The sequence below is a fragment of the Pristiophorus japonicus genome, chromosome 4, assembly GCF_044704955.1.
Source record: "Pristiophorus japonicus isolate sPriJap1 chromosome 4, sPriJap1.hap1, whole genome shotgun sequence".
In the NCBI taxonomy this organism is placed as follows: Eukaryota; Metazoa; Chordata; class Chondrichthyes; family Pristiophoridae; genus Pristiophorus; species Pristiophorus japonicus.
This window is the reverse complement of record NC_091980.1, coordinates 159,379,876-159,395,283: the sequence shown is the minus strand read 5'-3', so window position 1 is coordinate 159,395,283 and position 15,408 is coordinate 159,379,876. Positions and strand designations below refer to the sequence as shown.

Below are 15,408 nucleotides of genomic sequence, written 5' to 3'. Positions count from 1 at the left end.
AGGCCTAGTTGTAAAGTGCCATGTGATTCATTTCAGAAAGTGTGTTAGCATAGAATGGGAGGGAGCATCTGTGGCGAATTCCGATTTAAAACTGAGAAATCACTTTAGTTATATTAGATTGGGTTTTTTTGCAGTTTTAACCTCAAGTATTTAGATAAACTGACAGTTTGAGGTTAGAGGTTAGAACAAGCTATTACTGCCAGTACAACTTTTTTGGTTGATTATGTTGTCAGCCTTGGCTCAGTGGGCAGCACTCTCGCCTCTATCAGTAGGTTGCGGGATCCAGACTCACTGCAGAGACACAAGCACATAATCCGGGCTGACACTCCCAGTGCAGTACTGAGGGAGTGCTGCACTGTCGGAGCTTACGGATGAGACAGTAAACGGAAGCCCTGTCTGTCCTCTCAGGTGGACGTAAAAGGTCCCATGGCACTATTCGAAGAGGAGCGGGGGCATGTTGCTGAAAGACGCGTGAAATCTAATTTGTAGTGTTTCTCTCTTCTCCTCCCCGCCCCCGCCAAACCGGTAATTACCGAGCAGACACCTAGACATACCAGCCCTACAACAAGGACTGGATCAAGGAGAAGATCTTCATCCGCTGCGTAGACAGGCCCAGCAAGCGGGGAAATAGGTGGAGCACCCCCCACCCCCCTCCCCTCCTGGCCAATATTTATCCCTCAACCAACATCTGGTTATTATTACCACATTGCGATTTGTGGGATCTTGCTGTTCACAAATTGGCTGCCGCGTTTCCTACCTACCAACGATGACGACACTTTAAGAATACTTTTTTGTCTGTAAAGCGTTTTGGGACGTCCCGAGGCTGTGAAAGGCGCTATAGAAATGCAAGTCCTTTTAGTCTTGCCCATTTTTGTGAGGATATATTACACAGAGATGAGTGGTGCAGAGTTCCAACATTGTCCATTTCCATTTCTGGCTCCAAGGGGTATTTGATCATTCGGAAGGATAGACAGAAAGGAAAAGGAGGTGGGGTGGCTCTGTTAATAAAGAATGGGATCAGTGCAGTAGTAAGAAATGATATTGGCTCAGAAGTTCAAGATGTAGAATCAGTTTGTGTGGAGATGAGGAATAATGGGAAGAAGTCGCTGGTGGGTGTAGTCTATAGGCCCCCTAACAGTAGCTACACTGTTGGACGGAGTATAAATCAAGAAATAATGGAGCTTGTAAGAAAGATACGGCAATAATCATGGGCGATTTTAATCTTCATATTGATTGGAAAAATCAAATTGGCCAGGGTAGCCTTGAGGAACAGTTCATAGAGTGTATCCGAGATAGTTTCCTTGAACAGTATGTTGTGAAACAAACCAAGGGTCAGGCGTGGCCTTGGACAACGTTAGCAATTTTTCCATACCTCGGAAGCCTACTATCAGCAAGGGCAGACATCGATGACGAGGTCCAACACTGCCTCCAGTGTGCCAGCGCAGCCTTTGGTTGCCTGAGGAAGAGAGTGTTTGAAAACCAGGACCTCAAATCTGACATCAAGCTTGTGATCTACAGGGCAGTAGTGATACCCGCTCTCCTATATGGCTCAGAGACGTAGACCATATACAGCAGGCATCTCAAAGCACTGGAGAAGTACCACTAGCGCTGCCTCCGCAAGATCCTGTCAAGCCACTGGGAGGATAGACGCACCGACGTCAGTGTTCTCGCTCAGGCCAACATCCCCAGCATCGAAGCACTGACCACACTCGACCAGCTCCGTTGGGCGGGCCACATCATCTGCATGCCCGACACAAGACTCCCAAAGCAAGCGCTCTACTCGGAACTCCGACATGGCAAGCGAGCCCCAGCTGGGCAGAGGAAACGTTTCAAGGACACCCTCAAAGCCTCCTTAATAAAGTGCAACATCCCCACCGGCACCTGGGAATCCCTGGCCCAAAATGGAGGAAGAACATCCGGGAGGGTGCTGAGCACCTCGAGTCTCATCGTCAAGAGTATGCAGAAAACAAGCACAGGCAGCGGAAGGAGCATGCGGCAAACCAGGCTCCCCACACACCCTTTCCTTCAACGACTGTCTGTCCCACCTGTGACAGAGACTGTAATTTCCGCATCGGGCTGTTCAGCCACCTGAGAACTCACTTTTAGAGTGGAAGCAAGTCTTCCTCGATTTCGAGGCACTGCCTATGATGATGATGTTGATGATGATGGACCAGGCTCTCTTGGATCTGTTACTGTGCAATGAGACAGGATTAATAAATGATCTCATAGTAAAAGAAAGAGTGATCATATCATGGTTGAATTTCAAATTCAGTTGGAGGGTGAGAAAGTTGGATCTCAAACTAGTGTCCTGATCTTAAATAAAGCCGATTACAAAGGTATGAAAGCAGAGTTGGCTAAAGTGGGCTGGGAAAATAAATTAAAAAGTGTAAGACGGTTGATAAACAGTGGCAGACATTTAAGGAAATATTTCACAACTTTCAACAAAGATATATTCCAGTGAGAAGGAAAGACTTTAAGAGAAGAGATAACCATCCGTGGCTAACTAAGGAAATAAAGGATGGTAGCAAATTGAAAACAATGGCATATAAAATTGCCAGGATTAGTGGGAGACCAGAGGATGGCTCATGAAGTAGTGCCAATTTAATGGATTTAAAAAATAAAAACAAGAGATGGTATTGTGTGAAAGTTTATTGCTCGTCAAAAATTACAAAAAAACGTGCATAAATTAAACTGCAGACAGTATAAGGAGCTCTCAACATAAAAGTAACTTCATGCACTTTTTTTTCCAAAAGCTCCCAGTGTAAGAGAGTGGAACGCAGATTTAAAAAAACACACACCATACTAGAAAGCCAATTGGAAGAGAGAGAGAGAGAGAGAGAGAAAGAGAAAGAGAAAGAGAAAGAGAGAGAGAGAGAGATGTGCCTGTGTATTGTGCTTTACTGGAAACAGTACACTCTAAAACAAGGTATACGAACCAAACCTTTCATTTATCCACTAACCAGTGCAGACTATAGGTACGATGTTCACTGATGAAGAATTCAAAACCGCGCTTAAATCCACTGTCTTGCATTTACAAGTCAGTACAAAGTACCTTTGTTGTTGACCGATCGCATACTCTGACTGCTGCCCAATACTGTTCTGGTCTCCCGTGAGGTGAGGAATCGCCGTTCTGCTTGAACACAAAGACTCTGGAAGTGCCTTCTACATGAGTTGAGGGGGGGGGGGGACTCCACCTATTTCCCCGCTTGCTGGGCCTGTTTACACAGCAGGACGTAAATCTTCTCCTTGATCCAGTCCTTGTTGTAGGGCTGGTATGTCTGGGTGTTTGCTCGATAACTACCGGTTGGAGGGGAGGTTGGGGGAGAAGAGAGAAAATGCCACAAATTAGATTTCACACGTCTTTCAGCAATGATGCTTCGTAACAATGACTGAAGGCAACACATTGAGTTTCAAACTGTACATGAAAATGCTCGACAATCAATGGAAGCTGTCGCAGCAATGCTCGGCGGCAGTGAGCAAGGCAAATCAGATGTTGGGATGTATTAAAAGGTTAGTATTGAACCAAAGAGGTAATCCTGCCATTTTATAGATCATTGGTGCGGCCGGACTTAGAATACTTGGTATAGTTCCGGTCACCAAAGTACAGAGAGGATAGCTCCAAAAATAACATTTTGGGATCCAGTAACCTGAGACATGGCGTGTGGGGAGTGCAGTGCTCCAGAGGAACAGGTGACTGAGGACCTGTGGTTCCCAAAGCACTCCACCCCTGGGGCTTTCCTCGCCTTTTTTTTTTGAAATTCGTAGCCAATCGTTCCAATTCTTTGTCAAATCACAAACGCCAGAGGTCACCTTGGGCCCATTCAAGGATCACTCTGCGCCAATGCTCTTAGCCAAAAGGCCTAGAGCCACTGCACCGTTCCTGGAAGTACTGCAATACCAGGTTCGTGCCATGGAGGTGGATGGGTCAGGTCCCCCACACACCTCCGTGGAGGTGGATGGGTCAAGCCACCCCACCCACCTCCTCGCCTGGGTTTGTTGCAGACCAACTGATAGAGATCAATTGCTGTGATTGGCCAACAACTCCATTATCGCTGTACCATGTGACTACCAGTACGGTCGAAGGCGAACTTAGTCTGTTATCATCTAGCAATTTCTATGTTCCTATGAAGCAGAGAACCTACGAATCCCTTGAATAGGGCTTAACACACACACACAGAAACAAGAAATGTTCCATGACCAGGAGCTGGCCATGAAGGCCAACAGGAACACCTACTTCCTTTCGAAGGATTAGCTCTATGTTTTGTGACTGAGGAGGCAGAGCGACCAGCTTCACCATCGCCGAAGATGACTAGAGGCGATATTTTACTGCCAACTCTCAACTCTGTAAAGCCCCAGACTGGATACCATGCCGACTTCAAGAGCAAGCACCTGCACAGGATCGATGGGCTGAATGGCAACCTTCCATGCTGTAAACACGTGAGCATCTCCCATACTCCCATGGACGGGCTACATGAAGAAGTTGATCATCAGACAGGCAATCTTCACTCCCAACTCCCTCACCACCTTCCTTAACTTATTATTGACACTATGCTCTTCCTTCCCCTCATTTCAGTCAGCGTTCCCTTCTTCACAAATTCTTCAAGTGTTTAAAGGCCAAGCTCGGCATCACCTCATTACTACTTCCCAAATTACGTTGTCTTCTCTCTTGGTGATGACTCTTCGCTTTGTTTCCTCAACTGAAACAACAAAAGGACACCTACCCACTCTATTCAACTGGATGATACTTCAGATCGAGATAAGCCAAGAACACGACAAGAATGGCGAAAACAAGCGATCTTTTGCAGAGGGGGTTAGGGGACATTGTAAACGAGTCAGATCAGCAATTCATGAAGCAGCAGGTTGCTTTTTATTATGCATAAGAGCAGAAGAATTAGGAGCAGGAGTCAGCCATTCGGCCCCTCGAGCCTGCTCCGCCATTCAATAAGATCATGGCTGATCTTCTACCTCAACTCCACTGTCCCTTGATTCCCTTAATATCGAAAAAATATATCGATCTCTGTCTTTAATATACTCAAAGACTGAGCCTCCACAGCCCTCTGAGTAGAGAATTCCAAAGATTCACCACCCTCTGAGTCCTCAATGGCCAACCCCTTATTCTGAGACTGTGATCCCAGGTTCTAGACTCCCCAACCAGGGGACACATCCTCCCTGCATCTACCCCATCAAGCCCTGTAAGAACTGTGTATATTTCATTGAGATCACCTCTCATTCTTCTAAACGCTAGAGAATATGGGCCTTGTCTACTCAATCTACTCCTCACTGGACAATGACCAAAACTATTCTTGGGAGGTGGTTGTCACTAGCAAGGCCGGCATTTATTGTCCATCTCTAGTTGCCCTGAGAAAGTGGTGGTGGGCCGCCTTCTTGAACTGCTGAGCGGTTTGATACAACCAAGGGGCTTGCGAGACCACTTCAGAGGGCAGTTAAGGGTCAACCATGTTGGTGTAGGACTGGAGTCACATAAAGGCCCGGCCAGGTAAGGACAGCAGGTTTCCTTCCCTACGAGACATTACACCAACTCTCATGAATTACCTTGAATTTGAAACCTGTTTCAAAATGCAAGTGTCTCCTGCACACACGAGGGGGTCAGGGGGAAGTCAAACATTCAGCCAATTCCAATCCCTCCACTTGTAATAGGTTTGCCAACCAAACTAGCAAGGGGTGTCTTTCCTGCAACCCAAACCAAAACGGCCAGAGGTCTGGTAGCAGACTACGGTCATTGTGGTCAGATGTAAAACCCTTTTTCCACCTTGAAGGTGGGAGGGCGTTAGAAAATACATTTCACAACAATTACTCCCAAAGGCCCAAATCACAGAATAGTGGAAACAATTGGAAAAATCCACCCAAAATTCGGTGGTTCAGTAACTCTGAACACTGACAGCTAGACGTGAGTGGGGGTGGTGGGGAGTTGGACAGGAAACAACAGCCCAGTAGATCTTTACGGGAAATGAGCCAATCAAATAAACATTTGCAGTTATTTCTTTAATAATTCAAATAAACAAACTGCGGACCAGATGTCCGTAAAGAGGCTCTCCCTTCACTATAAGAGAGGAAACTGCATTTATATAGTGCCGTCCCTTGTTCTTATTCCCTCCCTATCTCTGTAATCTCCTTCAGCCTCATAGCACCCCCCCCCCCCACCCCCACCGAAATATCTGCACACCTCAAATTCTGCCCTCTTGAGCATCCCTGATTATAATCGCTCAACATCGGTGGCCGTGCCTTATGTTGCCTAGGCCATAAGCTCTGGAACTCCCTCCCCACACCTCTCTTTCCTCCTTTAAGACGCTCCTTAAAACTTGCCTCTTTGACCAAGCTTTTGGTCATCTGCCATAATTTCTTCTTATGTGGCTCAGTGTCAATTTTTTAATCTCATAATACTCCTGTGAAGCGCCTTGGGATGATTTACTATGTTAAAGGTGCTATATAAATATAAGTTGTTGTTGTGATGAATGATTTTAAAAATTCATGCTCGGGATGTGGGCATCGCTGGCAAGGCTGGCATTTATTACCCATTCGTAGATTGGCCTTGAGAAGGTGGTGGTGGGCCTAATAACATTGTCACAGACTCAGCCCTCCTAAATTCATTATGATGGGAGTAAGTAAAGTATTGATCAACGTGCTGATCTAGAAGAAGTATTAAAAGATCATTAATCGACTACGAGGCTGCAATGATAATTTAGCAGCAATGGGAGATCAGTGAGCCGGTCAGTCCACCCCCTCTCCCTATCCCAATGGTTACAGTTGGTTAGAGCGCAGACAAGACAGTTAGATTGATGATGGGTACTCCAGCTGCTGTCGGTAGCCCTGGATTTGGATGTGGGAGGTTTGTAGGAAAAGCAAGGAACACTGATGCCAATTGTCAGGAGTTCGCACAGAAGCGTAATCCCATCCACAGTTGAATAGTCTGCCGACACTCACTGGCCCGTGTCCTGATAGCTGTTTCTCAGATTGTGAGCAATGACACTTGGGGAACTGGAAAGTAAGGAAGATGGAGAGGAAGAAAAAAAGGGAGGATGGAGAGAGGCAAAATAAGAAAAAACACAGGAAACAAAAGATGCCGATTCCAGTCACATTCCAGATAGACATATTTATCCCCCACCTCCCAAACAATTACTCTCTTTCCCACCCATCACTTCCCATTCGTACTCTGCGGACATGTGACAGTGCGGTAATCTGCGTCTATTTAGTCCTCGACGTTGAGGCAGAGACTGGAAAATTCATTTTCCAACCCACAGACCAGACCTGACTGGTATCAAGGTCTAGAAAACAGACCCTGGCTTGTGTTGAACCCCCATTTCTGATAATCAGCCAATCCCATGTGGCAAGTCCGAAGTTTCAATGAAAGATTAAGTGCTCGCCCATCCCCCCATCGGATATGATGGAAATGCACAATACCTCCATCCATATATAGGCAGGAATACCACAATCATGCTCAACTTAAGGAAATAAGTCAACTATTTGTACCATAGCTATGGTAGATGAAAGGAATTCTTAGTTGTCCCTGCTACCCAGTGGCGCATTTAAATAGCGCAATAGCCTCCGCAACTGATTGCGGCCAACGTAATTAGGGAAAAGATGGTATTGAGAGTTTGTGAATTTACAGCAGTGCCAAGGCTGGTCTTCAATGCTCACTGAAGCCAATCTTCGCAAAGGCTTGAAGTGGCCTCCCTTGCAATTTAGAAGAATGAGAGGTGATCGCATTGAAACATGAAAAATTCTTACAGGGTTTCACAGTATAGATGCAGGGAGGACGTTTCCCCTGGCCGGGGAGTCTAGGACTAGGGTCACAGTCTCAGAATAAGGGATCATTTAAAGCTGAGAATTCTTCACTCAAAACATTGTGAACGTTTGGAATTTTCTACCCCAGAGGGCTGTGGATGTTCAGTCGTTGCGTATATTCAAGGCGGGGATCGATAGATTTTTGGATACGAAGGGAATCAAGTACATGGTGAAAGTGCGGGAAGGTGGAATTGAGGTAGAAGATCAGCCATGATCCTTTTGAATGGAAAGGCAGGCTCGAAGGGCCTCCTCGTGCTCCTATTTCTTATGTTGAAAGACCAAGGAGTCTGTCAAACGGATGGATAATGATGACGGTAACAGCCAGGGGCATTGGCTACATGGATGTCTCACAGGCCAAAAAGGTACCACAACCCACTTAAGTGGAAAATATAGAATTATACGGAACAATTCCCTTTATCCACTTCCCTATTGAAAGTTACCGTTAAATTTACTTCTGCCACCCTTTCAGGCAGTGCGTTACAGGTTACAGCAACTCGCTGAGTAAAATAAATGTCTCATCTCCCTCTGATTCTTTTGTCAATGACCTTAAATCTGTGCCCCCTGGTTACCGACCCTTCTGCCAATTTCTCCCTATTGACTCTATTAAAACCCTTCATCATTTTAAACACCTCTATTGACTCTCTCTCCTTAACCATCTCCGCTCCAAGGAGAACAACCCCAGCTTCTCCAGTCTCTAACTGAAGTACCTCATCCCTGGAATCATTCTTGTAAGTAATTAAATCTTTTCTTCACCCTCTCCAAGGCCTCGACATATTTCCTAAAGTGTGGTGCTGAGAATTGGACACAATACTCCAGCTGAGGTCTAACCAGTGATTTATAAAGGTTTAGCATAGCTTTCTTGGTTTTGTACTCATGTCTTTATTTATAAATCCAAGGCTCCAATATACTTTAAAAAAAAGTTTTAAACCTTTTCAACTTGCCCTGCTATCTTCAAAGATTTGTGTATGTACACCCTCAGGTCTCTCTGTTCATGCACCATCTTTAGAATCTAGCCTATTTTGACCTTTCAACTAGATCTATTCTCATGTTCTTGAGACCTCACCAAGAACTACCGGGAAGGAGATTACTGTGTCTCGCCATCCATTTTTCTCTCCTGATCAATACCGTGCCCTCCTTCCTCTCCCCTCTAACCCTCCACATGGGAAAAGGGATCACTTCTGATAGTTGCATTGATTGGTAACCCCGCCAAGCAATTAGGATGAACTGACGGTGGTTATTATGCAGGGGAAGTAAATTACCATCAGCAGCCATGCATTCATGAGCCCATGTGCTGAAGCAATCATATCCTTTTAATTGTTACACAAACGCGAGTTTCTGCTTCTTAGTTAGCTCCCCCCAGCTCTGATCAAGCTCAGGACCCTGATACGAGCATCACTGGGTAACTGCCGACTCTTTTAAAAATATCCACATTGACAAACTCATTTCCAGTTTGGAATTGACATCCAGTTTTCTCCTTTCACCTTGAATTATTATTTAAGTAGGGAGAGATTACAAAATGCTGCAGTACAGAGAGACCTGGGGTTCCTTGTGCATGAACCATAAAAAATTAGCATACAGCAAGTAATCAGGAAGGCAAATGGAATGTTGGCCTTTATTGCAAGGGGGATGGAGTATAAAAGCAGAGAAGTCCTGCTACAACTGTACAGGGTATTGCTGAGACCACACCTGGAGTACTGCGTACAGTTTTGGTCTACTTATTTAAGGAATTATGTACTTGCATTGGAGGCAGTTCAGAGAAGGATCACAAGGTTGGTTCCTGAGATGAAGGGGTTGTCTTATGAAAAAAGGTTGAGCCTATACTCATTGGAGTTTAGAAGAATGAGAGGTGATCTTATTGAAACTTATATGATTCTGAGAGGGCTTGACAGGGTAGATGCAGATCCTCATTGGGGAATCTAGAACTAGGGGGCATAGTTTCAGAATAAGGGTTCGTCCATTTAAAACAGAAATTAGGAGGAATTTCATCTCTCAAAGCGTTGTGAATCTTTAGAATTCTCTACCCCAGAGAGCTGTGGAGGCTGGGTCATTGAATATATTTAAGGTGGAGGTAGACAGATTTTTGAATGACACGGGAGTCAAGGGTTATGGGGAGCGGGCAGGGAAATGGTGTTGAGGCCAAGATCAGATCAGCCGTGATCTTATTGATTGGCAGAGCAGGCTCGAGGGGCCAAATGGCCTACTCCTGCTCCTATTTCTTACGTTCTTATGTTCTTGAAGGTGGCGTACAGGATTCCCACATATTCCCACAAGGGTGTCCTTACCCTAGCCTTAATGCCAAGGAAAACTGCATAGACCCAAAGTCTGGTGGGTTTGGCTTAGTGTTGCACTGGGTGACTCTTTGCCCATCAGGTTTAGATTGAAGTTGGATGGAAGTTACCATTTTGAAGTCGGGGAACTGCGCTATTTTGGATTTTACACGTCTGACCCAAATCTAGTGTGAGGGGAGAAGAAAAAAAGAAGATTGATCCCAATCATCTATGAAATAGGCTGCCATCCAGTCACAGCAATCCATAGAGGTGTCTCATCAACAGTACATAGAATTTACAGCACAGAAACAGGCCATTCGGCCCAACCAGTCTATGCCAGTGTTTGTGCTCTCCTCTCACCCCATCAGCATAACCTTCTATTCCATTTTTCCTCATCTAGCTTCCCCTTAAATGCATCAATACTATTCGCCTCAACCACTCCCTGTGATAGCAAGTTCCACACGTTTTAATTATTCGTTCCAGGGATATGGGTGTTGCTGGCAAGGCTGGCGTTTATTGCCCGTCCCCAATTGCCCTTGAGAAGGTGGTGGTGAGCCGCCTTCTTGAACCACTGCAGTCCCTGTTGTGAAGGTGTTCCCACAGTGCCGTTAGAGAGGGAGTTCCAGGATTTTGACCCAGCGACGATGAAGGAACGGCGATATAGTTCCAAGTCAAGATGGTGCATGACTTTTGGAGGTGATGGTGTTCCCATGCGCCTGCTGCCCTTGTCCTTCTAGGTGGTAGAAGTCATGTGTTTGGGAGACGCTGCCAAAGAACTCACCATTGTCTGGTTTTGTCAAAAGAAATTTCTTCTGAATTCACTATTGGGATTTACTCGTGACTATCTTATATTGATGCCCCCTAGTTCTGGTCTCCCCCCAACAAGTGGAAACATCGGCAGTTAGGTACCATTGTTCTGTGGTGCTTGCCCAGTAGTAAGAGCCAAAATAGCTAGACAGGTGAAGAGTTAAATAATGCACAAAGTCACAATCCCCAACAGCTCACTTCAATCAGAACCAATCACGATAAAAAGGCCAGTAATTTTGGATCAGATTGTAACATTTTATAGTACCACTCAGCAGTACTTATCTGCACACCAAGTGCCTTTTATAAAGTGCCCTCCAATGCTAAACCTGCTTGACGAATTCCACACAACACGATGTTAGTAATGAAGGCCCTCGAAGCTTGGCGTACCGCATTTCTCTCGTGGATTGTAAAATGCACTTTTCAGTGTGGTTTATGCAGGAAATGGTTTATTAGCATTGCTTTAGTGACCTGATTTAAATATATAAAATGTGTAGCTAGTACTCTTGCAAATCTGAAAGAGCACAGGGATGGGAATTGGCAGCAGCCACAGAAGCTGATCAGGAGCACGCACAAGTGGCCTCAAATGGAGGAGGAAGCAGCCTGGAGGCCAGTGGCATCAGGGGCTGGATCGAAACGATTGGGTATCTAAATTTGAACAGAAGTGCATTGACTATACGCAGGGCTGATTGATTGGGAAATTGTTTAAAAACCCAAGAGCAACCACTAGAGGTGTATTGGCACAACATCTGCATTCACAGAAGACTAAACCCCCCTCCCGCCATGGAACACAATTTTACGCAAGAGACCAGTTTTAATGGTACGTGCACTTACTCATAACTATTTAAAGAGCCCACATATATGCACCCTGGTGGGTTACAATGTTCCAGATACTGGGGAGGGAGAAGCTCTGCAGATTGCCATTCGCCCCGCCACCAGCAATCATTTGTTAAAAATGTTCAACAGAAAGAAGCAAAGAAGGCTAAGCAGACTTTAAATAAAGACAAATTTAGTCTTGACAAGATTAAAATAGCTGCCAAAAAAAAAACAAGACATGCTGTTGTCTAGAATTTGGCAAAGACGTTTGGATGAATTTCACGTTTGCACGATTGGCAAAGCAAGGCAGCCTTGAAGAAGAGGGCCTCCATGGCCTTGTTCAATCCGATCTCTGTAACCTCGCCCAGCCCTAGAATTCACCAAGACCTCTATGTTCTTCTAATTCTAGCCTCTTGTGCATTTCTCCCTCCTCCATCGCTCCACCATCGACGGCCGTGCCTTCCGCCATCTAGGCCCGAAGTGCTGGAATTCCCTCCCTAAACCTCTCCACTTCGCTCTCCTCCTTTTAAGATGCTCTTTCAAACCTACCTCTCACCTGGCCGAATGTCTTATGTGGCTGGGTGTCAAATTTTGGTTAATAACACTCGTGTGAAGCACCTTGGGACGTTTTATTAAGAAAGAAAGACTTGCATTTATATAGAGGCTTTCATGACCACCGGAAGTCTCAAAGCAATTTACAGCCAATGAAGTAGTTTTGGAGTGTAGTCACTGTTGTAATGTGGGAAACACGGCAGCCAACTTGCGCACAGCAAGCTCCCACTATATAAATGCAAGTCTTTCTTTCTTTCTTAGTAAAACGTCCCAAGGCGCTTTACACAAGCACGCCTGCTCTCTCAGGTGGATGTAAAAGATCCCATGGTTTAACATCTCATCTGAAAGACGGCACCTCCGATAGTGCAGCACTCCCTCGGCATTGCACTGGAGTGTCAGCCTAGATTTTTGTGCTCAAGTCCCTAGAGTGAGACTTGAACCCACAACCTTCTGACTCCGAGGGGAGAGTGCTGCCCACTGAGCCACAGCTGACATTAAAGGCACTATATAAATGCAGGTTGCTGTTGAATAATGGCACCTCAGTCACTGACTCCGCTCCCCTCAGCAAGTATGCTGATTTGTTACCCAGTGTCAACTGGGTGGAATATCGCAACTGCGTGGAATATCGCAACTGCTGTGCATTTCGAGAGTAAAGCTTTGTGTGTCATGGGAGAGATATATACTGGACCCCCCAAGCATCACGGAGCACAAGCCGACCTTATCCAGTGTGTTTTACAGTTCCAGTGGTGCACTGATTGTAACCTCAATTATTTGGATGAGGGAATTGAGTGTAATATCTCCAAGTTTGCAGATGACACAAAAGCTGGGTGGCAGTATGAGCTGTGAGGAGGACGTTAAAAGGTTGCAGGGTGACTCGGACAGGTTAGGTGAGTGGGCAAACGTGTGGCAGATGCAGTATAATGTGGCTAAATGTGAGGTTATTCACTTTGGTGGCAAAAACACGAAGGCAGAATATTATCTGAATGGCGGCAGATTAGGAAAAGGGGAGGTGCAGCGAGACCTGCGTGTCATGGTACATCAGTCATTGAAAGTTGGCAGGTTCAGCAGGCGGTGAAGGCGTCAAATGGTATGTTGGCCTTCATAGCTAGGGGATTTGAGTACAGGAACAGGGAGGTCTTACTGCAGTTGTACAGGACCTTAGTGAGGCTTCACCTGGAATCTTGTGTTCAGTTTTGGTCTCCCAATCTGAGGATGGACGTTCTTGCTATTGAGGGAGTGCAGCGAAGGTTCACCAGACTGATTCCCGGGATGGCAGGACTGACATATGAGGAGAGACTGGATCGATTGGGCCTGTATTCACTGGAGTTTAGAAGGATGAGAGGGGATCTCATCGAAACATATAAAATTCTGACGGGACTGGACAGGTTAGATGCAGCAAGAATGTTCCCGATGTTGGGGAAGTCCAGAACCAGGGGACACAGTCTAAGGATTTAGGACTGAGATGAGGAGAAACTTCTTCACTAAGAGAGTTGTTAACCTGTGGAATTCCCTGCCGCAGAGAGTTGTTGTTGCCAGTTCATTGGATATATTCAAGAGGGAGTTAGATATGGCCCTTACGGCTAAAGGGATCAAGGAGTATGGAGAGAAAGCGGGAAAGGGGTACTGAGGGAATGATCAGTCATGATCTTATTGAATGGTGTGCAGGCTCGAAGGGCCGAATGGCCTACTCCTGCACGTATTTTCTATGTTTCTGACAACAGCCTTGCAATGCTTGTGGAGCATAAACACTGAACACTATTCATTTATTTTTGAACAGCATTCAGCCTTTCCCGGAATTTGCTCTGCACAAAAATGAGTCAGCACCGATTGGCTACGTTAAAACTTCAAACAGAAGGCTTAATATTAACTGTCTTTGGGATACAGTGTAAATGCACAGTTTCATTCAAGAGAGCACATAATTGTAATTTAGAATGCAGAAGTGGTTGAGGCGAATTGCATCGATTCGTTTCAGGGGAAGCTGGACCAGTACAGGAGGGAGAAAGGAATAGAAGGATATGTTGATGGGGTTGGGTTAAGTAGGGTGGGAGGAGGCTAGTTGGGCCAGTTGGGCCGAATGGCCTGTTTCTGTGCTGTAAATATTGGGCCAGAAATTGCAGTCGGAAGCTTCCTGTGGGCAGGTGCAACTGACTGAATTTTTTTTACGAAAGTACCTGGTGGTCCCGGAGGAACAAACACTTGTGATGCAAAGCCCAGCGTGTGGGATCACACATCCCAGGAACGTAAGCGCAACCTGGGATCACGTGGGCCTGGACCACCAATGAACAGGGAGTATTCTCATTGATAATAATGGTGAGTTCCGTTTGTAGGGACCTCCCATTACTATGAATGGGGATACCCCCAAAAACACAATATATAAAAAAAAAACATATTTAAAATCAATTGAAATTGAATTAAATTAAATTATATAGAAAAACAATTATTTTTTTGATTTAAAAAAAAATGTTTTAATAGGATTAAAAAATAAACTTACCTTAATGGACAGGGTTTTTAAATATAAAATTTAGTGACAACATTTAATTTTTCTATCTTTTAAAATTCTTATACTGGTAAAAGCAGGCCGTATATCTGCTTTTACCGGGCATAGGAGTTTGCAGGACATTCGCTGGGCAGGAGTTGGGCAAATAGCCCAAATCTCTGCCCGCGAAGGCCCTTCTCCCTGGGAGGTGCGCGATCGCAAGTGCTGGGTTCAGGTGCATGCGTACCCGGAACATATGGGGCCTTTTCAGGAGCGTGCGCACATCATACACCCAAAGAGGACGCAATTTAAAGCCCTTTGTCATTCAGTCAACAGTAGCATCACCCGGCAGGGTGTTTGCACCATCCAGTGGTTGTTTATATAACTGCCAGATACAGAAGACTGCTGTTCCATATTCTGAGCAGCATTGATGCTTTTATACATCAAGGGCTAGAGAAATCAGTGAAGTGCTATTCCATATATCGACATTTTGAAATTCCTTTGAGAGCATTACTCAATGGTTAATTTGAGCCATGTATTCAGAGTATTATACTCACACAAGGCAACTGAGATCAGCCAAATCATCGATGAAGTCAAAAAGCTGGCTAATGCCATACGTGATTGACGAGCTGTTCGGGTTCATTCGCTTCAAATGCTCTTCATGCATCTTACATACACCTAATAAATGAA

General features: G+C 45.3%; 1 protein-coding gene across 1 annotated transcript in view; it reads right to left on the bottom strand.

Moving 5' to 3' along the window:
- Positions 1–2,620: 2,620 nt before the first annotated feature.
- Positions 2,621–15,408, bottom strand: part of LOC139263134 (enhancer of rudimentary homolog) — a 41,899-nt gene continuing 29,111 nt past the window's right edge. The window contains exons 3-4 of the mRNA XM_070878731.1: positions 15,276–15,396; positions 2,621–3,297 (exon numbers count right to left, since the gene is read on the bottom strand). Of these exons, the coding sequence (XP_070734832.1) occupies positions 3,195–3,297; positions 15,276–15,396 (224 nt within the window). The 3' untranslated portion in view covers positions 2,621–3,194. The remainder of the gene's footprint in view (positions 3,298–15,275; positions 15,397–15,408) is intronic.